This window comes from Schistocerca cancellata, chromosome 2, assembly GCF_023864275.1.
Source record: "Schistocerca cancellata isolate TAMUIC-IGC-003103 chromosome 2, iqSchCanc2.1, whole genome shotgun sequence".
NCBI lineage: Eukaryota > Metazoa > Arthropoda > Insecta > Orthoptera > Acrididae > Schistocerca > Schistocerca cancellata.
Window position 1 is genome coordinate 296,931,742 of NC_064627.1, and position 26,918 is coordinate 296,958,659.

Below are 26,918 nucleotides of genomic sequence, written 5' to 3' on the forward strand. Positions count from 1 at the left end.
ATACTTTAACCGTTAACACTATGCAATCAGTCCGTTTAACATTTGTATTTTTAAAACTGTAGAGCATTACATGAAATTCCGAAATTGTTTCTTTGATTACTCGCAAATTGGGCTCACTATGGTGAATGGCCGAAGGACAATACCTTCAACCTCATCCTATGTCACCATGTAGATGCTTTCAAATATTCAATCCAATCGCTGGGACCTCTCCTTTGTTAGCATTGATTGCCATCGGTAGTCCTGATGTACCTATAGCTGCTTTTCTTTTCTTCAAAGGTTTCTTTAACTTGGTTATAAGTTGTATCTGTGCATCTGCTTTGCATGCATTTTTTATTTGTCTACATTCCCTGTTGTCTATTTTGTTTATATATATTTTATATTATCTTCTTTCAGCAGTTCAAATTACAAAATTAATCAAATATATCATCGCTCCACAAAATGACCATATCTACTGAGTCCCCTACGGTCACCAGCTTTTACGTAACTGCCTTGCCAAAATACCCACATAATATGATTTAGTAATAAATCTCATTGTTCATTGATGCAGCTTTCCACACTACTCTTATGCTGTGCAGGTGTCATCACCTCTGAATAACTACTGCAACCTACATCCTTTTGAACCTACTTGCTGTATTCATCTCTTGGTCTCCCTCCACAATTTTGATCCCCCCCCCCCCCCCCCCCCCACACACACACACACACACACACACACACACACACACACCTTCTTTTAGCGAAGTTTTGTCACAAATTTCTTTTCTATTCAGTACCTCCTCATTAGTTACGTGATGTAACCATCTTACCTTCAGCATTCTAAGTTTACTTGAGAGAACTATAAAATTACAATACTGTGGATAGCTAGTACTTACCTTCAGGAAAGGAAATTCTCACTACTACCAATAGATACACATTGAAGTAGAAGAAACTGTCCCAGCTTTCAGAAGTAATTGTTCCTCCCTTGGAGATGAAAGAGAAAAGTAGTGAAGGTAGAATGGAAGGGAAGGTTACCCAGACTCTGTTTACATATCTTAACCCTTTCAGACCCAAATTTTTTCGGGTGGAAGGAAAATTTTTTAAAATACTGTAATGGACTTGGATGATTTTTTAATGATTTTAGAAGCAACATTTATAAAAAGATGTGTTACAATTTCCGAAAAAAAAAAATTTGTACACATTTGTGTACACTGGGTCTCAATCAACACTGAAATCATAGGAGACAAAACTAATTTATTTAAACACTACACATACAGAATACATGCAAAATTCTCCATAGTTTTAGTTAAAAATGAAATGAGTCAGGAATTATGTTCATTATGTGGTTCTAATTGACATGAAATGAACGGAAACATTTTTTTTTTTTTTTCCTTTGACAAACAAAGATGTACATTACATTTTTCGCATTTTTTTCATGAATGTCCCTTGCATCCCAGAAATTTGCACCTGGTAGGCAGTGCACCATTTTCACGAAGAGGCAAGTGTTGTGTTCCATCAAACTGAATCTCTTCTGGAGGCCTAGTTTCTCCTCGTCGTCTTTGAACATGTGTATCTGGAGGTGTGGCAGATGGTCGGCCTCATTTTCTATTCGAGAAATCCTGTTACGGATGGCAGTATATAAAGGGCCGAACTTTATAGAACTTGTCTTTATTGTCTGCTGGTATAGCCATGTTGTTAACAAGATGTAAATTTGTTCTGAGTTGGAAGAATCTATTTCTGGGCATACTGTCCAAGACTAATTGCATTTTAATGTTATGTCCCAGTACATTCGAACTCTAGGAAATTTTAGAGTTCCCATAATTATTTGAAGCCCAAACAAGATTTGGATTTCTGCTGGTGTAGTTTGTTTGAAATTGCTAATTATTCCACTCTGCAAGGCATATAGGTTTGTCATATCAGTCGTAGTACTGAACAAATCATTGGTAATGTACTTGCTGAAATAAGTTGAAGGAGAAAGTATTTCCTGTTCTTCAATACATTGTTCCCATTCGTAATATGAATCCAGTATAGAGAGAGGACGATGATGCCACTTGATGTCTTTTTTTTTTCTGACAAAATGTATTTCACATCACTGAGCTCACTGTTAGTAAGTGGATCACTGTCTTGAATATCACTATCGTTGTCACTGCACACACCACTTTCATTATTTGCAGTTGACTCATCATTGGTTTCTCCCCTGTTTATTTTGTCAGCCCCCACTCTGACTTCCTTCCCTCTTGAAGTACAGTAGGATTCTACATCAGGAAATGATTCTTCATCTGATGATAAATCGATATCAGACACCTCTCCATTCAGCAGCATCTCTAAAATGGCATCTGCATCTCGCTCATTGTTGAAATACTGTTTCTTTGACATGATCAACAGAACTGAAATATTCACAAATAATAATATCAGTAGTGGTATTTCCCTAAAATAATAATTTACAGTAGACCTAATGACATTGTCATCAACAAACTGTTCCTACAAGCACTTCATATGAAGGAAACACAAGATACTCAAAGTTATGTAAAACATTGTTCTTGAGACCTCATGGCTACAGTTGTGCCCACAGAACAACATCGCTTCTTTTTTGTTGGCTAAAACAAATGATTTTGGAATATTGATTGTTGTAATAAATAAATCAAACATTTTACAATGTTCATGCAAAACAGCAATACTGGTACTCAACTATACTGTGGGTTATAGCTTACCAAAGACTACCAGCTACTTTGAAGGTCACAGACTGCTCTGCACTGCTACATTAATCTGTTGATATGTTTATAGCGCTGCACAACAGGTAGCAGTACTTGTGCGTGGTGAAAAGAATAAACATTCACAAATGTGTACATCAGCTCCAAATTGAGGAAAAATATTTCTATTGCTGTTAAGACGTCGTGAAAATTGATGTACACAATTGTAACCACAGGGTCTGAAAGGGTTAAATAAATGGAACCAGTGTTCTAATCCTTTAAGAAGAAACGTTGGTCAGCTGCTCATAAGAATGAATAAGATCTGTGTATAATTTTAATATGAAAGAATGAGACTGAAGTTTAAAGTGAAAAATAATTATGACAGAGCATTTGAAGGAATGTGACTCATTAGAGGGGCAAAAGTAAGTGTGATTTGAAAGAAAAATTAATACAAACATTTATGAACCCATTAAAATCAAAAGCTGATATTGGCAAACAACAGCCTGATTAACTGAAAATTTTTTTACCATGGTTGGTTATAAGATGATCAGGAAATGGGTAGCAGTTTTTACACAAAATGAAGGGTACCAAATTATTTTTTTCATATATTCTGGTTAAAGTGAGCTCTTATTCAGTGTTCCGTGCAAGTAACAAGGAGGGTGCTAACATCAGCTCCAGTGGATAACATTGAAGTTAAACAGTGGGAAGTTCATGTTGGAATATCAACAATATTAGGAAAAGGATAGATTGCTACTCACTGTAAAGATGACCTATTGAGTGCAGACAGGCCAACGAAAAGACTGTTACACATTCAGCTTTCAGCCAAGCTTTCTTCAGAAAAGATAAAACACATACACACACTCAAGCAGGCAATGCACAAATGACCTGCAGCTTGGACCAGAGCTGTGTGTGTGTGTGTGTGTGTGTGTGTGTGTGTGTGTGTGTGTGTGTGTGTGTGTTCGCAGCTCGACATGTGATCTTTAGGTCTGCAGTGATTAGCAAGCTGTCATTTTCCTAATATTGTTACATTAAAGTTATTTTATTATTAAAGTCTTCACTATTAAGATATTAGAATGGAAAGTGAAATAGATCATAGTCCTATGTTTATATCATTTATAAGAGATTTTGCTTTTCTTCCAGTATCTGAAAAGACTGAAGACATAGATGACCAGACACTCAGCAGTTACCAAAAACGGCCACTAATTAGGAGGTACGTTTCCATTATAGTGTTATGTGATCTCAATTTGTTATGGAGGACATGAATTACAAGACGTCCACTTAATAAATATTTTATCTAAAAGTATATACGTATTTTAGGTTTTCGTCTGATGATGTAAAGAGGTCTACAGTTATGTGGGATATTTCATGCAAACAAAAGAAAAAACCTGATTTGTTAGGGAAACCAAAATCTGTTGGAGACAGTAATAGTCCCTCTGAGAGACAGCAGCACAGAAACAGGTTTGTATTACATTCTCTTGTTTTCTGAGCACTGGTAACTGTGACACTAATCCCTCAGGTTTTAAACTGTGTACTTGTGTGTATTAGTTAACGCAATTGAATTGAACTTAGTGTGATATATTTTATAAGGAAAATCTCTCTGCAAGTAAGAGTCCACTCTTTGTCATATCATCTTATTATTGTACTTTATATCCTTGACAGTTGAAAATGCACTGTAAACATTTTAGCACTTGGCTTTGCTTCAGGTGATTCCATTTGTTTTCTGAATTTTTACATGTATGCTGTCCCACCTTAACTTTGTTTCCCTTTTGTATTGAATTTATCACCAGTACCTTCCTGAACTTTCAACTGAGAACCAAGAAATTTGTCTGATATTAAAATATGTGGCTCTGAAAAATCCCCTCTATCACAAATAAGATTTTTAGGCCCATGGGTCCTGGATAACTTAAAATGCCAAACACACATCAGCAAAACTAACAGAAAGCTGAATCAAGTTGCAACACTTTATGCAACTTTGTATACTGCACAAGCCCAGGTATTGTTAACTTTGTATACTGCACAAGCCCAGGTATTGTTGGCAATGTTTACTGTGTGCAGTTTCATCATATAATAAAGTATGCTGTCATACTCTGGGGAGGCTGCCCACATACCTCAGACATTCTCTTCAATCTGAAGAGAGCTGTGAGAGTAATGAATAGTGAATAGTGCAAAGTCAATTGACAGCTGCAGGCCTCTCTTCCAAAAGTCAGTCTCTTATGTATTAGAAATGTACAAGGTTTAATAAAACATCATCACAAAATTTAGCAAAAATGTGTGTCTCCATGATCACGGTACAAAGCAGAAAATGAGCTTCTAAGTGCAAAGAATACATACTTCTGCCTGCAAAAATTCACCATTTAACTAATGTATTCAATTTTATAACAGTCTGCCATCAGAAACAAATACAAAAATTAGCCTCTGTTTAATAGGAATTTGAAAACCTACTTTCTTGATCATTGATTTTACACAGTGTCTGAATTTTTCTCCCTGTGTGTGTAAATAAATGTAAAATTGATTGCAGGAATGATTTTTGCAAAAGAAATAAACACTAATGTAAAATATGTGTACAAAATGTTATGTGTTTATACCATCTGCAGCAATACTAAGTGTGCTGTGCTGTATTTTACCAGTGGGCCGGGGGAGCAGCCTCACAGTTGTCTTGTCCAGCATTGTTATGTGCATGTTCTATCCAAGTGTGATTCAAAAGACAAATAAGTAAAATAAACATTATTCGTTCATGTCCCAGTTGATTGTCCTAGGGCAAAGAACAATTTCAATGCTTTATTCTCTGCTGTTCAGTTATTTTTCCTCCAGAATTTTTTGCTCTCTCTCTGTATATTCTCTCCTGCCCTTCCCTCAGACCACTTCATTCCAGCCTCCTCCTTCCTTTAGGGTTTGATACATTCTTCCTAAATAGTTGCTGTGGTCAGAACCACCCCAATGATGATGACCACCACCACCACCACCACCACCACCACCACCACCACCACCACCACCACCACCTTTCCCTCTACTTACATCCATCTAATCTGGCTTTTCAAATACAGTTCTACTACTATTTATATCTTTCGTTATGTAAGTGTTGTTGATAAGTAATAGTACCTATATTGAGATAGAATAGGATGCAAATCCCAAATATTAAATTTGTCATGTACTCCTTCAAAGAAGCTACCTTCTTTTTTAAAACTGTGTCATGTGGTCCTAATAAAATGTGAACGGGAACAACACTCTCTTTGTAACTCATTTGGAAAATCATTACAGCCTCTCATAAGAAAATAAAATATTGTACCTTATTCAGAGTTTAGTAATAATTTTTACTTAAAATCAGCATGTTTATATATCCACATGTGCTAGTTCAGTATAGAACACTAATTGAAAACCTGTTGTTCAAGTACAACAAGAGCTTGTACAATGATGGGACTTAATGGTGTTTCTTGAAAGTGTCAGTTTTTAAACAGAATTCTTGCGTATTGTTGTGGCTAGTTCATAGTATCTCGCATGTCTAATTCACTTGTTCAAATATCATGTAATTGTTCAATTATATTCAATATTGTATCAGATACTAGTATCACGTGCCCAGGTCTAAAAATAAATCTGCATGCGACTTCAATTGCCAAAGCTTCATTTGTAAATCTAAGACGACCCGTACATTGCTCTATTACACAATGTAAAAATGTTGACCTCTGCAGTGATGGATTAGTCTGTGGGTGTAAGGTGACTGTGTAAATTTTAAATTAAGAGTTTGGGGAAAATTGTTGTATAATCAGGTCAACACAGTATATAAGAGACAGACAAAATGCTTCTCTCCTCCAGACACTTCTCATATACCTGTCTTATATTTTGGGTGCATGTGCATCAAATGGTATTGTCATTATTCCAGGCAAGGACACACAGACAGGGAAGCCCAGAACCATTGCAAAGTGACACCTTTGGATGATGATGGTTTTGAGAGCTTAACAGGTAATGGCTCAAGTGAGAATGGTGAAGAGGCTGTTGAAGAAGGTGATGATGTAGAAGAAAATAAACAAAGTCCCAGTTTAAATAAAAAAGGTGAAAATAGTTTTGCCAGCAGCTTAAGCAACAGTGATTCAAAGACAGAGTTGAGTCAACAGTCTGCACTCAGTTGTGTGTCTAGCGAAAAAAATTCACAGGATTCAATTTGTGATGTTACACCAGAAACATTGCCTGGACAGCCATACTGTCATCTATCAGATACTCCTGAAGCAGCTGTCCCACTTTGCACAGAGGATCTGAGGAAGGAGAAACAATTCAGGAACAGTTGGTCACCAGAGATTATCACATGTCATAGCTATGTTCCTGATGGTAATCATGCTGACAATGAAACAGATGGCTCCGATACTGAAATGAGGACTCCTGTTCAGGTAAGAACAAATAATCTTTTCAACTGTAGTTGTCATTATTATTATTATTATTATTATTAATAAAAAATAAGTATGCATTGTTCAGTTTCAGTGGAATAAGTTAATTGCTTATGTCTCAAGTAATGGGGGCAATTCGTCTGGAAAACCGGAACTCTCAGAGAATTACATTTTATGTGGAAAAATCAGAGAAATAGTAGAGAATTTCATAAAATCTCAGGGAATTCTGCAGTTTTAACCTAGCTCTGAAATTGAATTTATTGAGTTTTATATTCACAAATTTTAAAATACTGGATATCTCAAAGTACCGGGTGATCAAAAAGTCAGTATAAATTTGAAAACTTAATAAACCACGGAATAATGTAGATAGAGAGGTAAAAATTGACACACATGCTTGGAATGACATGGGGTTTTATTAGAACCAAACAAATTGCTAGATGCGTGAAAGATCTCTCGCGCGCATCGTTTGGTGATGATCGTGTGCTCAGCCGCCACTTTCGTCATGCTTGGCCTCTCACGTCCCCAGACCTCAGTCCGTGCGTTACCTGAAGTCGCAAGTGCATCGTGGTCGACTGACATCTCTAGGGATGCTGAAAGACGACATCCGACACCAGTGCCTCGCCATAACTCCGGACATGCTTTACAGTGCTGTTCACATTGTTGAGGAATGATGGTGGACATATTGAGCATTTCCTGTAAAGAACATCATCTTTGCTTTGTCTTACTTTGTTATGCTGATTATTGCTATTCTGATCAGATGAAGCGCCATCTGTCGGACATTTTGTGAACTTTTGTAAAATTATTTTTTTTTTTTTTTTTTTTTTTTTTTGTTCTAATAAAACCCCATGTCATTCCAAGCATGTGTGTCAATTTGTACCTCTCTATCTACATTATTCCGTGATTTATTCAGTTTTCAAATTTATACTGACTTTTTGGTCACCCAGTATGTTAATTATATGAATATTAATCCATATCCATATAAATTATTGATGTTTAAAAAACGATGAAACTGCTGTTTATGACAGGTGTATAGCTCAGCTGAGAGGAAAGAAAAATGGTGTGCTGTCCCCTCCCCCCTCTTGCTCACCATTAATTTATCAGGAGCTTCTTGACACCATCTTCCTCCTCTCACCTAGAATTCTCAGGGTGGTTTTGTTCCCCAAGTTTGAGTTGTCGCCCTGAGGTTTCTTTCTCAGTGTGACTTAATGGCGTAGCTGTCTTGGATCGCAAATCTGTCTCCCAGTTTAGATGCTTACAGTTTCCCCTAAATCGTGTAAGAAAAATGTGAGGATGGTTTCTTGAAAACACTTTATCTTATTTCTTGTCCCGACCATACTGGTGTGTAGTCCCTGACTTTTCAAAAGTGCATTGAACTTATAATATTTATTGTTTGTCAGTGACTACTAAAAGTTGTGTAACCTTCTTGTTGGGCACTTTGTTTGGGCTGAGGATATAGTGTTTTTGGTATTTGAATGTAACATTTGTGGAAAAAGGTACATCCACATGCATGTCTTTGTTTACGCTTTTCATTGGTACATAATTTTGTGTAGATATTGTGAAATGATCTGTAATTTTGTGAGAACTGTGGACAGCAAAGTATATGAATGTGAAACAGTGTGTTGTAAGGAAAATAGTAACAAATAAATACATTTTTCTGCATTCTTTTAAATATATGTAGTTTGTATCATCATCCCAACTCTTCCTGATACCAATATGTTTTCAATGTCAGTTTTGTATTACTTACAGAGAGTTGCAAAAGTACGTTCTGGAGCAGAGAGCAGCTACAACAGCAGTTGCGATAGTGAAGGTCAAGCCACTGAAGGTGGAAGCTGTTGTCCATTGTTGACTGAGATTACTACTTCGGCGGGGGAATGGATGGGTGTAACGACAAATAGTGAGGAGTGTAGTTACAGCTCAGAGCTGGATGAGACGGACAGCCAGCATGGCAGCACAGAGCTGAATGATCACCCTTTTGCTTGGGAGATAGGTTTGGTGAGTGCATATGTGTGTGTGTGGGGGGGGGGGGGGGGGGGATTGCATGTGTACATATACTTTAGAAAAACTATCACTTTTTAAGTTTAGTTATCCGAATGCCTTATTCTACAAATTCTGTTTAGCTATAACACTTTTTCCATCAGTCCAATTGGTTTCAGTACTACATACAGTGGCAGTAAAATAAGTAGCTGGTGTTGTCAATAAAATAACAAAAGTCTTAATCATTTACAAAGGCAACGGCCTTGTCGCAGCGGATACACTGGTTCCCGTGAGATCACCAGTCGGGCGTGGTCGGCACTTGGGTGGATGACCATCCAGGCCGCCATGCGCTGTTGCCATTTATCGGGGTGCACTCAGCCTCGTGATGCCAATTGAGGAGCTACTCGACCAAATAGTAGCGGCTTCGGTCAAGAATACCATCATAACGACCGGGAGAGTGGTGTGCTGACCCCACGCGGTCGGATGGTCCCGGTAGGCCGCTCGTGGCCTGAAGACGGAGTACTTTAAGCATTTACAAAACAGCAAACTAAAATGTTGATATAAATCTGTTTATTACATTCCGGCATAGCCCTCTGAACGAAATAGTCTGTGATGCTACACAGCTCTACATCTTCTCTTAGAACTGTCACACACTCTCAGGAACTTAAATACCAAGTTTTGTGGACTGTATCCTGATGTTCATGAAGTTTGTGGCTGTTATTATTCCACAGATAGAAACTATTCTCACCAGAACCCATTCCATTTAACTGCCTCATTCATTGCTCTTCTTTCTCCTAATCTATTTTTACTTCTCACTCTGTCCCTTTTATATTCTTTCTGTGAGAGGAAGCTGCTATAGTGCTTACTGGTGTATTGTCATTGATGTACAACTCTGATAGCCTTTTCCTTTATTTTCACCCCACTTTCTCCTAATAACAGGTAGCTTCCAAGCATTAAGGTCTGAATGACCTCCTGCATGCTTCCTACCAAAAAACCATATCCAGTCTCTCCCAATCCATCCCTCATTCCTCCCTGACTGAGCATGTTGTTCCAGTAGCTATATTTTATATATTGAGCACTTTATTGGCGATACTGGAAGTTTGCTTTTTGTAGATGAGTCCTTGTAAACATTTATCAAAAATTTCTTTTTAATTTGCAAATTGCTGCATATTTATTTGTAAAGTAGGCTTTTCCTTAAAGTACTGTTAAGTTAAAATGAGAGAAAGTACCATTGTTTTTATGGCAGTTTCTCTGGAACCAGCAAAACTTATTTGTTTAATGTGAGAATTTCCTAAATTGGGTTCATTAACTCAGTATTTTACTGAAACAAAATACTACAAAGAAATTATGCACAAAATGGGAAGTGAATTTACTACAGTCTTGTTTCCATTCCATTCTTGTTTCAGACACATCTTTCATCTAATGTTTGACCTGATTTATTTTATAGTTTCACTTATATATTTTGTTTGTTGTTTTATTTGACTGGAATTGTATGAAGGGAAAGTGAACTGTATATGATGATAACACGTGTAATGACAAAATTGATTATAATCAACATGCACTACCACCTGATTCATGCAGTTCCCTTTCATACACGCTTATACCTTCTTTATCTTAAGTGATTTCAGTTCATTTTCTTGTTTGTTTAGCTGATTAGAAGGGGGTGAGACACTATGCCTTAAAAGGATAGTATTTTTAAAAAAATATTGTGTGCTTTCAACTTGATAACTTGTGCTTTTTCTTTCTTTTCAGTCCCCAAATGTTATTCTTAGCCCAAGTTGTGCTACATCTGATAAAGGTAAGAGCATTTTAGCCATTACTATTTTGTAGTATTTATACTTTTCCCCAATCTGTTCCGGAACTGTTCTGTTATGCAGAAAATGTAATTTTCCTGCAAATTTTGATCTCCAAGGCAATAATTGCTATGTAAGAGTATACCTGGATGAGAATAAAAAAGTGATTGACAGTGAAGCACCGTTGTGTGGATGGGATGATGTTGGGGTTCGCAGGTGTGTTTGCGCACCATGTGACTAGCAGCAACAGCTGTCGTGTTCCATTCTTCTGATGCTCCCAGTTAACACAAAATGTTGAGTTTGGTCTACAGGATCATAATATCCTTGTCACTTAATGATCACACTCCTGAATATAAAATGTACCGGTTTCCTGTTCTTTAGATATTTCAACAAAAGCAACAGGTTGTGCAGTGTCTGTTACAAAAATCAGTATGATTCAGGTTTAGTTCCTCTACTAATTTGTGAATTTCTGTCACAGCCAAGGTTTTATTATTTGTTGCAATGTAGTGTTTGATCTTCACCCAAATCATTTCAATGGCATTAAAGTGATAGTGGTATAGTGGAAGCCTAAGAATCAGTAACAGCTTTCTTTACCCCCTTCTCTTGAACATACTGTTGAAACTGCAGCTTATTTTGTTTCACAAGTCCCATGACCTCTGTCTCATGCACGTCATCGTGAACTTACTAATGTTGATATTCTAATCATTCAGCAGTGTCAGCTTTTTCCAATGCCATCATTGGAGCTTTATCTTTAATTGAGTGGTATGGGACATTACCTGCTGCAGTGCCAGATGGCCAGTTTGAGTTTTCTAATAATTTGTGCTGAAACAATTCATGGCTTTGCACCACAGTAATGCTGTCACATTATTGCTTGTTCGTGAATTTTTGGTGAGAAACGATGATGTCATGATACCACAGCCTCCATATTCGCCAGATATGGCCTCGTGTGATGTTTTTTAGTTTCCAAAAATAAAAAGGACATTTCCAATAAATGAAAATTCCTGATACTTTTTGAACACACCTCAAATGATGATTTCAGTTGGCATGCTGTGGCCTCCATAATTATGTACCATGTCTTTTCTTAATGTTAGCTGGGGCCAAGGAAACAACTATAACACTGTATGTGCCTAACATTTAAATAAATTAATGTCATTAAGTGCAAACATTTTTGCTTAGTCTTTACCATGACCTATTGATATTGAATGAAATACCAAGTTTACTGTTACCAATCGCTTGGATATATGTGTATTAATATGGCCTAAATGGAGTTCATATTTATATTTTTATTCATCCTTTCTGTCAAAAACCACCTCAAAACTGTGAGCGATGTACTGAAATAATGTTTTATTTTTTTCTAATGGACAGCACCACAAGTTACTCAAAAGTCACAACACAAAACACAAATCACTTAATCCACTTCAGTCCATCTGATGATGGTTATTTAAACCTTCAAAATGCATTGTGGAAATAAACAGTAACTGGCAATGATAAACTTGTTGTTTATTTGAAATTATTATCCTTTTGAACTGATGCTTTGTGTTGTCTTAAAAATAAAATTTGGCAACTGTTCTCGGCTTCATCATCAATATTTATAGTTTTCCTTGTACTGGTTGGTCCACTGACAGTGTCGTGATTCTGTCTATTCTTCTGCAGGTTCCAATTACAAATTTTATTTTATTTTTACTTCTGTTTTCAGTTTCTTAATCTCTTCTTTCTTACTTTTCAAACATTTTGAAATAATTCAAAATCTTCATGGTACGTGAAATAAGGCAGTAGTAGTGTAATTGTGGTACTTCGTTGCTGTTTTCTCTTTGTGTGATGATACTGGATTCCTGCTGATATTGGCATTGGCAAGTGTGGTCATAGTGTTTCCTTCTTATTTCTCATGATGTTCAAAGTACCGAACTGTTTTTGATACATACCTGTATTAGATTAGATTTAGTTTCATCCATTGATCCGTTATAAGGAGGTCCTCCAAGATGTAGAACATGTCAGAAAAACAATATTATGTGACAAATATTTACAACTAAAACAAATAAGCTAATATAATTTACCTTCCACAAGTCCCAAGTGGAATGATCTTCCTTTTTTTTTTTTTTTTTTTTTAATGCTATGTGAAAGGATCATTTTACAATACTCGTTTACTAAGATCGCATTAATGCACTGAATTTTAAATTAATTTTTTTTGTTTATAAGGTAATAAACATATAACAGAACTACTACAATACTCATATACAATGAACACATTACTGCAATGAAATGGTGCAGTTCACACACACAATCAGTTGGTTCTACTGATAAATTCATCAATGGAGTAGAAGGAGTTGGCCACCAACAAATCCTTTAGGCTTCTCTTAAACTGAATTTAATTGGTTGTTAAGCTGTTCATTCTGCTGGCAAGTTACTGCAAATGTGTGTTCCTGGGTAATGCACACCTTTTTGTACAAGAGTAAGTGACTTTATAAATCCTTGTGAAGATTATTCTTATTTGTAGTATTGATTCCATGAACTGAGCTGTTGGTTTGAAAAAGTGATGCATTTTTAATGACAAATGTAATTAAGGAATAAACATATTGGGAAGCAGTAGTTAGTATCCCTAGCTCCCTAAACAGGCCTCTGCAGGATGTTCTTGAGTTCGCACCACATATAACCCTTATTGCACATTTTTGTGCCCGGAAAACTTTAGCTTGGCTTGATGAATTACCCCAAAACATAATCCCATATGACATTATGGAGTGAAAGTAAGCGTAGTATGCAAGCTTCTGCATTTTTATATCCCCTATGTCTGACAGAATTCACATTGTAAATAGAGATTTGTTGAGACACTTTAGCAGTTCTGAGTTGGGCTCCTCCCAGTTGAATTTATTATCAAGTTGTAATCCCAAGACTTTAACACTGTCCACTTCTTCTACCTGCTTGTCATCATATGTTAGGCATATACTCGTGGGACACCCCTTACAAGTTCTGAACTGCATGTAGTATGTTTTTTCGAAGTTTAGTGACAAAGAATTGGCTGTGAACCAGTGATTAATGTCCACAAATATTTTATTAGCCAATCTTTCTAAGACTACACTTGATTTGCTATTTATTGCAATGTTTATAACATTGGCAAACAAAACAAACTTGCCATCTGGTAATGTTACTGATGAAAGGTCATTGAGCTTTGTAGTGGATTTTGTCAGATCTGAAGGTGGCAACCATTGGCTGAAAGTGGTAATGTGAGTATTTAGGTGCAGGGTGTCCCACTTAAATTTTTCATCGCCAATATCTCTAGAACCACAATAGATATTGACAAACAGCTTTCACTGGTGTGAATGTACAGCAGGGATTCACGAAAGTCATTACTATGAGTCATTCTGAACCATGTGAAATATTGGTTTCAACATAAGCTTAGATTGTTTTAAATGGGCACCCCATATTATTCCATAAGTAATCAATAACTTGAGAAATCACAATAATAATGGCTTTCGTTGCATCACAGTATATCATTTACATCCTGAGAAATTTGAATGTGAAGTTGGCCCATGAAATGAACTAAAAGCGCCGCTATTGAACTTCCCGCGATGCAAGCATGACCCACACTTTGCTCATAATCACAATGTGATTGACATACTAATATGCGACAAATGCTGTAGTTCATATTGTTATGTATACTGTTGATACATGGTCTGGGAAACATATGGATGTTTGGTCACCGACAACGAAGACAAGGACATGGTTTACTCATGCATGCTTTATTGAACTTTTTGACAGAACTACAGTGGACACAATGGTAACGAAATACCAATAAGCAGCGACCAGAGTAAACAAAATTAATGGCTGTCAAAGAGCCATACAGAGGGATACTTGATATTTGTATGTAGTTGTACATCAATTACACAATGGTACATGCCACATACAGGACATGTCACATATACATCTCCTCTTCCCCCACCCCACCACCTCTTAATCAATATTGTTTCAGAAAGTGTAAAGTGTGGAAGGTTTATAATTTTCCAGTGTGAAAGTGGGTGTGAATTAACATTATCAGCTTAGCAACAATATTATTAAAAGGATAAACTGCTACTCACCATGTAGTTGAGATGTTGAGTCACAGACAGGCACAACAAAAGACTGCTTCCAGCTAAAAGGGGCTCCTGAAGTAGAAAACTTCACAGGACAACTCTCTCACAGATGACCGCTGTCTCTGGCCACTGTGGTCAGAGAAAGTGATAGTGTGTGTGTGTGTGAGAGAGAGAGAGAGAGAGAGAGAGAGTTGTGTTTGTGCGAATGTGTGTGTTTTCTACTTCAGAAGGGCTTTTGTAAACCACATAATGCCTATCCTAGACCACACCTAATGCAAAAGAACCAACCGATTTGCTCAGTTTGCCTGGGTTGGAGAAAGTATGTAGTGTTCAAAGTTTGATCCAGTAGCTACAGTATGCCATCCTTCCAATAGGTATACAAATGGTTGATAGGCCAAGGGCTGTACAGAACACTCTACCCTTTATCTCTTTGATCGATAGAATGATCGTATGACCCCCCTGAAAAATAACATTTTCAGATATGTCTTTTTGAAGTATATTGGAATGGTGCATTGTTGTGCACAGATCAGTAATGCCTCTGTGAAGTTGGCAACCATTTATAAATTAATATATGCTTGCAAATGAGGGTGAAACATTAGGTATTGGTCCTGTGCATGCTCTTTCAGCCAAGAAGTTTTAACAAAGGAAACGTTAGCTGTTAAAGAATTAATTTTATTACACAACTGCGGCATTAGAGAAACAGCTGCTTAAAATGTGCCTTTATTCCAAATGTTCCCATCTTTCTTCTCTGTGAAATGGAAATGAAACACCCACCCCACGATTGTATCCTACCATCTGTAAGTTACATTCTGTTATAACTCTATTGGAAAACCATTAGACTTAATTGTTTGATGATTTTTTTCTGTTGTTTTTACAATTCAAATAATTAAACCCTCCACTTTGACTCTTAACACAGCTGTTTGTTATTATGCAGTCCAAGCTCACTCTTTCCACAACCAGAAGAAATAGAACAGAACAGTTAATGTTGCGAGATGATAATTTTGAGTTTGGGAGTCAAGTGTGGGTGGAGTTACAAAATGATTGCTTATATTCATTCCACCCACTCTTATCCTAGAACAATGTATGGTGCATTCATTACTTTTAAGAAAAAGTGTAATATAATTGGTAATCCATTATAATTTATGAAAATAATTTAGAAAACTTGGTCAACGTTGAAAACTGTATCGGCTGTAATGACTTAGCTATTGTTTTCCCTCAGAAGAAGGCAGCCAGTTAGCCCTTCACTCCCAACTGTGATTCATCTTCTCATCTAATTATGTTTATTGCTTTGTCTGTATTGTAACTTTTTGATACATGCAGTTGTTCAGTTCATAAGTTCACTGTTAGCTGATCTGGTTCTGTGTACATGTTCTCACTGCTTTGTTTAAGTATCACATTTGTTGTTCTATGTTGTATAGGTGGGAATGCAACTGCAAATGATGAGAATGTGTGCAATGATAAGTGATTATAACGACATGCACTACCACCTGATGCAGTTTGCTCCCAATCTGAAATTAAAGCCCTCCAGTATTGGAAAAACAGCTAGTTCGTTCTGCAACATTTCACCTTTCTGTTTGTAATGGGAATTAGAGTTCTGCCCTTTACCAAATCATTTCCTTCCATTTACTAGGTATGAGGATGATACCAGTAACAACCATGTCATTAATTTAAACCATCAACTTTTCCTGTTTGTGTGTTCACGCTACTTAACAGTGATGTTGCTATTGGCTGACTACATCAAGTGTCCTATGCTTTGAGTATTTGCTGTCATTGGCTGGCAAGATCAATGTGACAGCTATGACTGGCATACGAAATCACATTGCAGTCTGTTTCAATGCTTCGGAAACTGGGGAATTCTATTCTAGTGTACAAAATCCTTACCATTCAAAGGACTGATATTTTTACTGCTCTGAGGGAAAGTACACCATCGCTTATCATGGAAAAAGTGTATTTTCACCCGTATTACAAATGTGTGCTACAAGTCCGTGCTAAATGTTAGCTCCATAAGTTGTCTGGAGTAAGTGTTTGTGTTTCGTCTATCAAAACAATTTTCAAGTCTGAGACAGTCGTTATCTCCACCTCATTTGAGGGCAGCAATGTTGTATCATAAATAAAATGCAACCCCCTCATGTTTTTACTCTGCCATATTTAATTTAATGGCTTCTTTTTTAAAATCTACATCATACTTCTGATGCTACACTTTAGTTGCATAATAGTCCTTTATGTAAATCCTAAAACTTTCAGTTTGGGTGACATTTTATTTGTATGGTCTGACTTGGCTGCTTAAATACATCGTAGTAATAAGACTCATACTTTTTTTTAGTCTTAAATACTTTGTGTTGTCATTGTGGAACAAAGGGAGCGTAAAGTAAGCTTCGATTGGGCAGCCTTGTAATTAAGGGTTCATTTGACTGAGCTTCTCTACAGCACAATTTTTGGGTCCACTGAAAACAGACCTAATTAAAGGTAGAAACCTGTTGTGGACTTAACCCTTTTGCTGCCACGTACTTACTCTCTGCATTCTTTGCTGTGTGTGACTTTGCTAAACCTGTACCGTTCGTCAGATGCTACTACCTGTGCTGAGAGAGGCGTACTGGCCGCCATGAAATACCTATCATCCAATTATAAGAAAACTACTGGGTGAAAAAATTAGATTTTTGCCTGTATTACAGTCTTATATCTTCGTTTGATAAAGGACTGAATTTGTTTTCATTATTCATCATAGTTACTGTGTTGCATTAAGTAAAACATTGCACAAAATTTTTGAAACTTTGTTGTGGTAAAAGCGTATTGCATAAACTTTGTGTATGTTTGATTTTTAGCTCGTATATTTTAGTGTGTGAAATGTAGACAAGGTATTGAAATTTTATTTTGAATTGAGAGCAGACAATATCTCATGTCGTTCACAGGTTATTGGCTCTTACATCCGACGAATAGTCATGTGAAAAGCACCAGTTTTCATCTATGCACATAGTGAATCGTGTGACATAACAATCATCATATTTCTTAACTGTTCAAGATATTGAAATGGGGCTTTCTGCAATTGATAGCATGTAACGAGGCCCATACATTGTATGGTAAATACTCAAAACTTTTTTATTCACCAAGGTATGGAAGAAACTTGCATGCAGCAATGAGAAGTCGGCAGAACAGGACACTTAAAATACGTCAGTTGCAGTTCAGGACTATGTTGAAACATGTCTTCAACACCTGGGAAGTGGCAGAACATGAAAAGTTAACTTGTCCACAGAAGTTAAAGTTCTTATTAGCAACTGGAGCAGCACTTTGTTAATTGAACATATAATTGCTGAATCAGCACCCTCTGAATGTAGAGAAACTAATAGTTTCTGGTAATGTCTCCATGAGAAATTATACTTGTGATTGAGCTTTTCCAAACAGGTTTTTTTGGCAATTACTTCATTCATTTCAGAATGCAGGAATCTTAATTCATACACTGCTATGTATGGGATGTGCTGTAATTTGGAGTAAGATATTGGTTTTGTAGTGCAGGAGGACTGTTTTAAATAACATCACGCTAGAACTAGTCTGTGTGTTTCAAAAACGTGTAAATAGATGAGAAGTCAAGCATATTGTTTAGCAAACTTCTTCTCATACGATATACTTATGTTGTAATATCATCTCATAGAAAGACAAATTTTGCATGATATGCATTTATGTGCTTACTGAATTAGATTTGCACATAAAATTTAGTATATGTAATACATAACTCATATGCAGAAATCTCATCTCTAGTGTGGCAAGCTTGCTTCTTTCAGCAACTGGAAAAGCAGTTAGTATTTCCAAATGATTATTTTCGGTTCAGGATGTAACTATAAAGGGAGCTACAAAGGGGATACTTATATTCTATCTGTCCATGAAAGTGTATTTGCTCATGTTCAAATTCAAATGTTAAAGTATGTGTTCAGAGAAACATTACTTTTAAGGAATAGTATAGGAAATATGGTAAGTCATTTTAATATTGAAAAATAAATAGCAAAATCATATATATATATATATATATATATATATATTTAAAAAGAAAGATGATGAGACTTACCAAACAAAAGCGCTGGCAGGTCGATAGACACACAGACAAACACAAACATACACACAAAATCTAGCTTTCGCAACCAATGGTTGCCTCGTCAGGAAAGAGGGAAGGAGAGGGAAAGACAAAAGGATTTGGGTCTTAAGGGAGAGGGTAAGGAGTCATTCCAATCCCGGGAGCGGAAAGACTTACCTTAGGGGGAAAAAAGGAGGGAAAAAAGGACAGGTATACACTCGCACACACACACATATCCATCCTCATATACACAGACACAAGCAGACATTTGTAAAGGCAAAGAGTTTGGGCAGAGATGTCAGTCGGGGCGGATGTACAAAGGCAAAGATGATGTTGAAAGACAGGTGAGGTACGAGCGGCGGCAAATTGAAATTAGAAATTAGCGGAGATTGAGGCCTGGCGGATAGCGAGAAGAGAGGATATGCTGAAGGGCAAGTATATGTGTATATGAGGATGGATATGTGTGTGTGTGCGAGTGTATACCTGTCCTTTTTTCCCTCCTTTTTTCCCCCTAAGGTAAGTCTTTCCGCTCCCGGGATTGGAATGACTCCTTACCCTCTCCCTTAAGACCCAAATCCTTTTGTCTTTCCCTCTCCTTCCCTCTTTCCTGACGAGGCAACCATTGGTTGCGAAAGCTAGATTTTGTGTGTATGTTTGTGTTTGTCTGTGTGTCTATCGACCTGCCAGCGCTTTTGTTTGGTAAGTCTCATCATCTTTCTTTTTAAATATATTTTTCTCACGTGGAACGTTTCCCTCTATTATATTTATATATATATATATATATATATATATATATATATATCCCCTTTAATACATGTGGTAATTGATACTGTTCCAAGTACTTGTTTCTCAGTGCTTTGCTTATGCATAAGTCTCACTTTCTTTATCCAGAATTGTATAAATGGGACTGTGACTGCATATGATGAGAAGTTGTGCAATGACAAAAATGATTATAACAACATGCACTACCACCTGATGCAGTTAATTCCTAGTTTGAAATAAGAGAGTTTCACAAAAAAAAAGTGATTAATGACATATTCACAAAGTCTTAAATGTGCTTGTATTTTTACATTTGTACTACACATGCAGCTACTAACATAATAGTGAGTATACAGTTAATTTTAAGGAATAGTATAGGAAATATGGTAAGTCATTTTAATATTAAAAAATAAATAGCAAAATCATATATATATATATATATATATATATATATATATATATATATATATATATATATATATATATATATATATATATATATATAAAATAGAAGGAAACATTCCACGAAGGAAAAATATACTTAAAAACAAAGATGTGTGACTTACCAAATTAAAGTGCTGGCAGGTCGACAGACACACAAACGAACACAAATATACACACAAAATTCAAGCTTTCGCAACAAACTGTTGCCTCATCAGGAAAGAGGGAAGGAGAGGGAAAACGAAAGGATGTGGGTTTTAAGGGAGAGGGTAAGGAGTCATTCCAGTCCCGGGAGCGGAAAGACTTACCTTAGGGGGAAAAAAGGACGGGTATATACTCGCACACACACACATATCCATCCACACATATACAGACACAAGCAGACATATTTAAAGACAGAGTTTGGGCAGAGATGTCAGTCGAGGCAGAAGTGCAGAGGCAAAGATGTTGTTGAATGACAGGTGAGGTATGAGTGGCGGCAACTTGAAATTAGCGGAGATTGAGGCCCGGTGGATAACGGGAAGAGAGGATATATTGAAGAGCAAGTTCCCATCTCCGGAGTTCGGATAGGTTGGTGTTAGTAGGAAGTATCCAGATAACCCGGACGGTGTAACACTGCGCCAAGATGTGCTGGTCGTGCACCAAGGCATGTTTGGCGCAGTGTTACACCGTCCGGGTTATCTGGATACTTCCTACTAACACCAACCTATCCGAACAAGCAGGGAATATGTCTGCTTGTGTCTGTATATGTGTGGATGGATATGTGTGTGTGTGCTAGTGTGTACCCGTCCTTTTTTCCCCCTAAGGTAAGTCTTTCCGCTCCCGGGACTGGAATGACTGCTTACCCTCTCCCTTAAAACCCACATCCTTTTGTCTTTCCCTCTCCTTCCCTCTTTCCTGATGAGGCAACAGTTTGTTGCGAAAGCTTGAATTTTGTGTGTATGTTTGTGTTCGTTTGTGTGTCTGTCGACCTGCCAGCACTTTCATTTGGTAAGTCACATCACCTTTGTTTTTAGGTATATTTTTCCTTCGTGGAATGTTTCCTTCTATTATAACTATATATATATATATATAACTATATAAACATAACTCTAATAAACATGTCTGCATTCACATATGTTGTCACACATGGTTCAGCAAAGTTTCCCGACATTAAAGTGGATAGGAACACACCTTTTTTTATTAAATTTGAATAGTTATAAAAGGCTTTTACCTATGTGAACATTACTAAACTAGTGTTATAGCTACTAATTTTGGCCTTGATTGTTTTGATAGTGTTGTTGCCATGAAATAAAAATTTGAAACAAATCGGAGGAATAGTTATAAAAGGCTTTTACCTATGTGAACATTACTAAACTAGTGTTATAGCTACTAATTTTGGCCTTGATATATATCCCCTTTAATACATGTGGTAATTGATACTGTTCCAAGTACTTGTTTCTCAGTGCTTTGCTTATGCATAAGTCTCACTTTCTTTATCCAGAATTGTATAAATGGGACTGTGACTGCATATGATGAGAAGTTGTGCAATGACAAAAATGATTATAACAACATGCACTACCACCTGATGCAGTTAATTCCTAGTTTGAAATAAGAGAGTTTCACCAAAAAAAAAGTGATTAATGACATATTCACAAAGTCTTAAATGTGCTTGTATTTTTACATTTGTACTACACATGCAGCTACTAACATAATAGTGAGTATACAGTTAATTTGTTTGCAGAGAGTTGCCACATCATTTATAGTGCTGTTCCGTGGAAAGTTATGGGAACCACAAGAGTTCTCACTCTTAGAAACATCAAATTAATTATTGTATGAAAAAGATGTCTATCCAAGATCATTGTATTTAAGCAGTTGATAATGCACTTGCTCTATCACTTTAATAGATGTTAGAAGCAGAGGAGTATCTAATAAACATGTCTGCATTCACATATGTTGTCACACATGGTTCAGCAAAGTTTCCCGACATTAAAGTGGATAGGAACACACCTTTTTTTATTAAATTTGAATAGTTATAAAAGGCTTTTACCTATGTGAACATTACTAAACTAGTGTTATAGCTACTAATTTTGGCCTTGATTGTTTTGATAGTGTTGTTGCCATGAAATAAAAATTTGAAACAAATCGGAGGCTGAAAATCCTGAATTACCAACAAAACATCCAAAGGGGGCCCAGAAAAACCTTTGTTCCTGTAAGAATACCTTTGACCTCTTTCCGGAGAGTGAAAATAAAACGAGTTTCATTGAAAGAAAACATCATAGTGATGAATCAGGAGGTTTCTAGAAAACAAATATGCTCACCAGCAAGCTTTGTGCTGAGTTTGTTCAGTGGAAATGAGCAGGTACTTATTTCAGGCGTTACCTGGAGTATTTAATGTACTGATTAAAATAGGACTTTTTACATATGACAGTTACTCACAAGGTATTTTTCCTTGAGATAGTAAAATGTAACAGCTTGGATACGCATTAGAGCAGATACATGTATCATTTCCATCGTGCACACCACTAGAACTGAGACCCCTGTCATACCATGGTATCAACTTTTCTATTTGTAAAGAAATTTGCCATCGAGCTGGTTCGCTAGCAGGAATTTTTCCAGGTGAAAGTAAAGTTAGAAATTAATGGGAGCAGAATGAGGATTACCAGTTTTTATTAGAAACCATTGTGGTTTGTTTTCGAACGTAGTAACTAAGCAGGCTTAAACATTATCTCTGAGATATTTGACAACTTAACTCCTTATGAAATTCTACAGCATAAAATCTGCACCAGGTCATGACTGTTGAAATTCATCAGTGTCGAAGTGTTAGGAAAGAGAGATATTTTTATGTACTTGAGAAGATGAAAATCACTTGGAGCCATACCGGAGCTGTAACATGGTTGTTCAAAAAAGTTCTGTTTACCCTCTCAGTAGCAACACTTCTGAACCCCAAAGATGAAAAATAGCCCTCTGACATTTTACATACATTTAGTTTATTGCTATCTAGCTCTTTTCATTTATGTTTTGCAGCTCTCTGTTTGCCACCCCATACCTTCGTTTGCATTTTTCCTCTGTCTGATTTTATCCCTCCAACTGTTGTTTCCATTTACCCTCTGTGATACCTCTGTAGCTTTTAGTTCTCATTTCTAATGTGCCATTTCTCTGGATTAATTATGGTATCATGGAAAATTTGTAGTCATTATTCCCATTATCTTGGCTCAGCCCTACCTTGCTAACATTGCACCCTTCTGATGCACAAGAGTGACTCTATATACCATCTTCTCTTCATATGTAATTTTCTCCTTTGCATTGTAATGAATCGTGTCTCACTATATCCTGATATCAGAATTGGTTCTAAGTTCTGGTAGCTCAGGATTTGATGTGTGATTTGGGGTGTTCATTTTTGACTGTGCCTTTGTTTTCCATTTACTCTGCAGTTGGGAAGCTTTGTCAGTCTCATGTATCATCCACATATTTGACTGTTTCGTGGTGTTATGTGATTGAAAATAATTATAGGCATGTCTTATTAAACATGCCTTATGTTTATCATCACAGCTCTTACGTAAAAGTGCAAGTGTGCATATTCTTTTGCATAATAATATTGCCCATATTTTATTAAGAGATTGTACTTTGCACATTTATTTCCTTTGCATGTCCTTATATACTTGGCAAACTCTCCCCATCCCTTACCATCATCTACCCATAGGAACTGTTCCTATTAATATACAGTAGAAAGTGAAATTAATTTCAAATAGCAAATTTGGCAATTGTTTCTAAAATGTACCATTTTCTCGATGATGTTTGCTGTATACTTGAACATTGATGTAAGTATATGACTAGTTTGCACAGTCAGAGTTGTGTGTTCTACATGTTTCCTTTTTGTTACAAGCTTTCTTACTTTGTACTCTGGGTGATAGTATGTTCTTTACGTAACTGCCTGTAACTCTTGTCTTATGATTGAGTGGTGGTTTGTCTTTTCAATTTAGTTCAATTCTGTACATAACATTTGTAACATTTTTCATTTTAAGAAATTTACACTGTATAAATGATGCAAAAATGCACAGTATAAAGATATAGTCTGTACTATAAAATGGTACTTTTGTACCTTAAATTTATTTTGTGTTTCTTTCAGTCAGCTGTACAATATGGGAAAATCATGATGTGAAGAAGGCTGATCTTTCTGTGCTAGATATCAGTTCCGCTATTATAGCCAGAGTGGAAACTATGCCTGAAAATATGGACTATTTTTATGCAGGTAATATTACAACTTCCACCTTCAGTCCACAGTCATGCTGTGAAGGTTGCACAAAAAAGATCTCTCTCACTCTCTCTCTCACTCTCTCTCTCTCACTCTCTCTCTCTCTCTCTCACACACTCTCTCTCTCTCTCTCTCTCTCTCTCTCTCTCTCTCTCTCTCTCTCTCTCTCTGTGTGTGTGTGTGTGTGTGTGTGTGTGTGTGTGTGTGTGTGTGTAGGAGGGGGGGATCCCCCCCTCCCCAATGCTCTCTTCTTAACTTTCTTTGCTGGTAGGAGATTGGAGACAGCATCTTGCTAACCATTTTCTTACTGATTAGGATGAACTGTGTTTCTTTTTATAAATTTATTTTACGTGTTAATTAATCAGTTGTGCTGTGCTCCTTGAAAGATATAGGAGGATATTAACATGCACAGTTCAAGAAATAGAATAATTTTTTGTAAACTCATAATGACTTAAGCAGGCTCCTGCTCAGTTTTGAAGTAGCCCATCTTGAGATGTATGCACTAAGCTCCAATCAGAACTGCAAAGAAATAGCTGTCAGTCACTTCGATATTCTTATTCAGATACATCAAAGTGTCTGAGAAACCAGCAAGTCATGTGGGAGCCCATCTTCTTATCATAGAGTTCAGATATCAAAAAGGAATGTCAAATGGGAATGAAATATTTCATTGTGTGGCTCATGTTGCTTTTCTGACGTACAGTGAAGTCTCACTGAAGTCCCTGTACTGACTTGTTTTGCACCTGCTTTGTTGCAGTTTGCAGACTGCTGTATGAAATAAAGAATGCTGTTTTGTGGGAAATTTTCATGCCTGTAGGTGAATCCAACTTTATGACAATCTGTAACACTAATGACCAAAGCACATATAACCATTATGTTTCACAGTCGAAGCACAGGCTGCATATGTCATTTTAACATCAAAGTATTGATTGTTTTGTAGATCATAAAGTGCATGCTACAAAATGTGCAAAATTTCTGTAACAGACTTTTGCAGACTGAAGAAAAACGTCAAATATTGGCCTTGATGTGTTCGCTTCACCTCCCTTTTTCTAAGGTAACTGTCGTGCTTTGTTTTGGCGTAAAAGTTTCATTAACACCAACACCCTGACTAAATAAGAGACCCAACTGATTTTAAAAATTACAAAACACAAGAAATAGTGTGCTTCCAAGTTTTTATTTTAATTTTTTTATTGTTACATATGTACTGATGGTTGAAACAGATAGATGCCTCCAGCTAGTTATTTTTCCACAAACGATTGATAATACTTGGTGTATATGTCACTATGTAAAAGGTACTTGTGTTGGTGAGAAGTAACGATATTCTGAAATTTTCTTCTTGGCTCAGGTTGTCGTCCTCCAGTTGATATTGTTAGAGTATCCAACAGGAAGAATCATTGGAATTTTGAAGACATTCTATTGAATATTCTAAACTGAGGGAACTAACATTTTTTGTATTGGTTACCATGGTGTGTGGAAGCTGATGTCAGAGATGTGGCAGCCAAAGACTTGTGTGGGGTTACATGTATGTAGTAGGACTATGCCATCTCTGTGCATATTCTCCACTCTAAAGTGAAAAAGAAAAATTTTTTTGTGGGAGGAAGAGTCATTGCAAATGAGAACAAGCTGTGACCAGTAAAGCCAATCATTTGGCAATGTTGCCCATCTTTCTAAATTCAAAGATGGGAAGAAGAAATTCTGATTTGACTGAATATGCAATTGCCTCGCGACACGTGCTTTCCAAATAAGAGGATCCATCTGTATGGGATGATTTAACAAAATGTGCACTTTTCACTGATAGAAAGTCAGTTCTCAGATACACAGGGTATACACCATAAATTTTATGTGTATAAAGGTATGTCCACACAATGAGCCTTTAATTGTATGCAGTCACAGATGCAGCAGAATAAAAGGGCATGCACAAAAATCTGTGGAAAGACTGCATGTATGCATGGGCATTCTCATATCCACAAGTTGCCTCAATGCACAATCAGCCTGCTTTGAATCTCCTCCTTTGCTTGGGGGCTTGTGTTGCGCTTATTTCAGTGAAAAGGTGACAGGAAAAGAAAATGCAAAAGCGACTGTACATAAGTAAATATTAAACAACAGAGGTATGAGTAGTACAAAGTGATAACGTTTTGTCTGCAAATTTTCAAGATGAGGCCATCATGAGATTTTAGATTTTCACCTTGGGAAACTACAGTGATAATGCTGACAATAAAATTTTGTTATCTATTAACTGGCGACTTATATACTTGTTTGAATTATTTATTTCTCATTTCAAAATAATGCTGTCAAAAATGTAACTTGTGATATGGAATAATTGCATTTATTATTTAATTGTTCTATACCTCTTTTCACTATAGGAAATGCCTAAGCTTGTGCTTGTTAGCATATTTTGTTTCTATACAATATTACAAATTGTTCAAATGGCTCTGAGCACTATGGGACTTAACATCTGAGGTCATCAGTCCCATAGAACTTAGAACTACTTAAACCTAACTAACCTAAGGACATCGCGCACATCCATGCCCAAGGCAGGATTCGAACCTGTGAC

The 26,918-nt window shown here is 36.6% G+C and overlaps 1 protein-coding gene across 5 annotated transcripts in view; it reads left to right on the forward strand.

Moving 5' to 3' along the window:
* Nucleotides 1–26,918, forward strand: part of LOC126161668 (protein PHTF1) — a 208,230-nt gene that overhangs the window by 134,103 nt on the left and 47,209 nt on the right. For all 5 annotated transcript variants that reach the window (XR_007534942.1, XR_007534944.1, XR_007534943.1 and 2 more), the window contains 6 exons: nucleotides 3,804–3,873; nucleotides 3,981–4,121; nucleotides 6,541–7,042; nucleotides 8,786–9,031; nucleotides 10,766–10,811; nucleotides 24,242–24,364. Coding sequence is in view for 1 of the 5 variants with exons in the window: in XM_049917664.1 (XP_049773621.1) it covers nucleotides 3,804–3,873; nucleotides 3,981–4,121; nucleotides 6,541–7,042; nucleotides 8,786–9,031; nucleotides 10,766–10,811; nucleotides 24,242–24,364 (1,128 nt within the window). In the remaining 4 variants the exon portion in view is untranslated. The remainder of the gene's footprint in view (nucleotides 1–3,803; nucleotides 3,874–3,980; nucleotides 4,122–6,540; nucleotides 7,043–8,785; nucleotides 9,032–10,765; nucleotides 10,812–24,241; nucleotides 24,365–26,918) is intronic.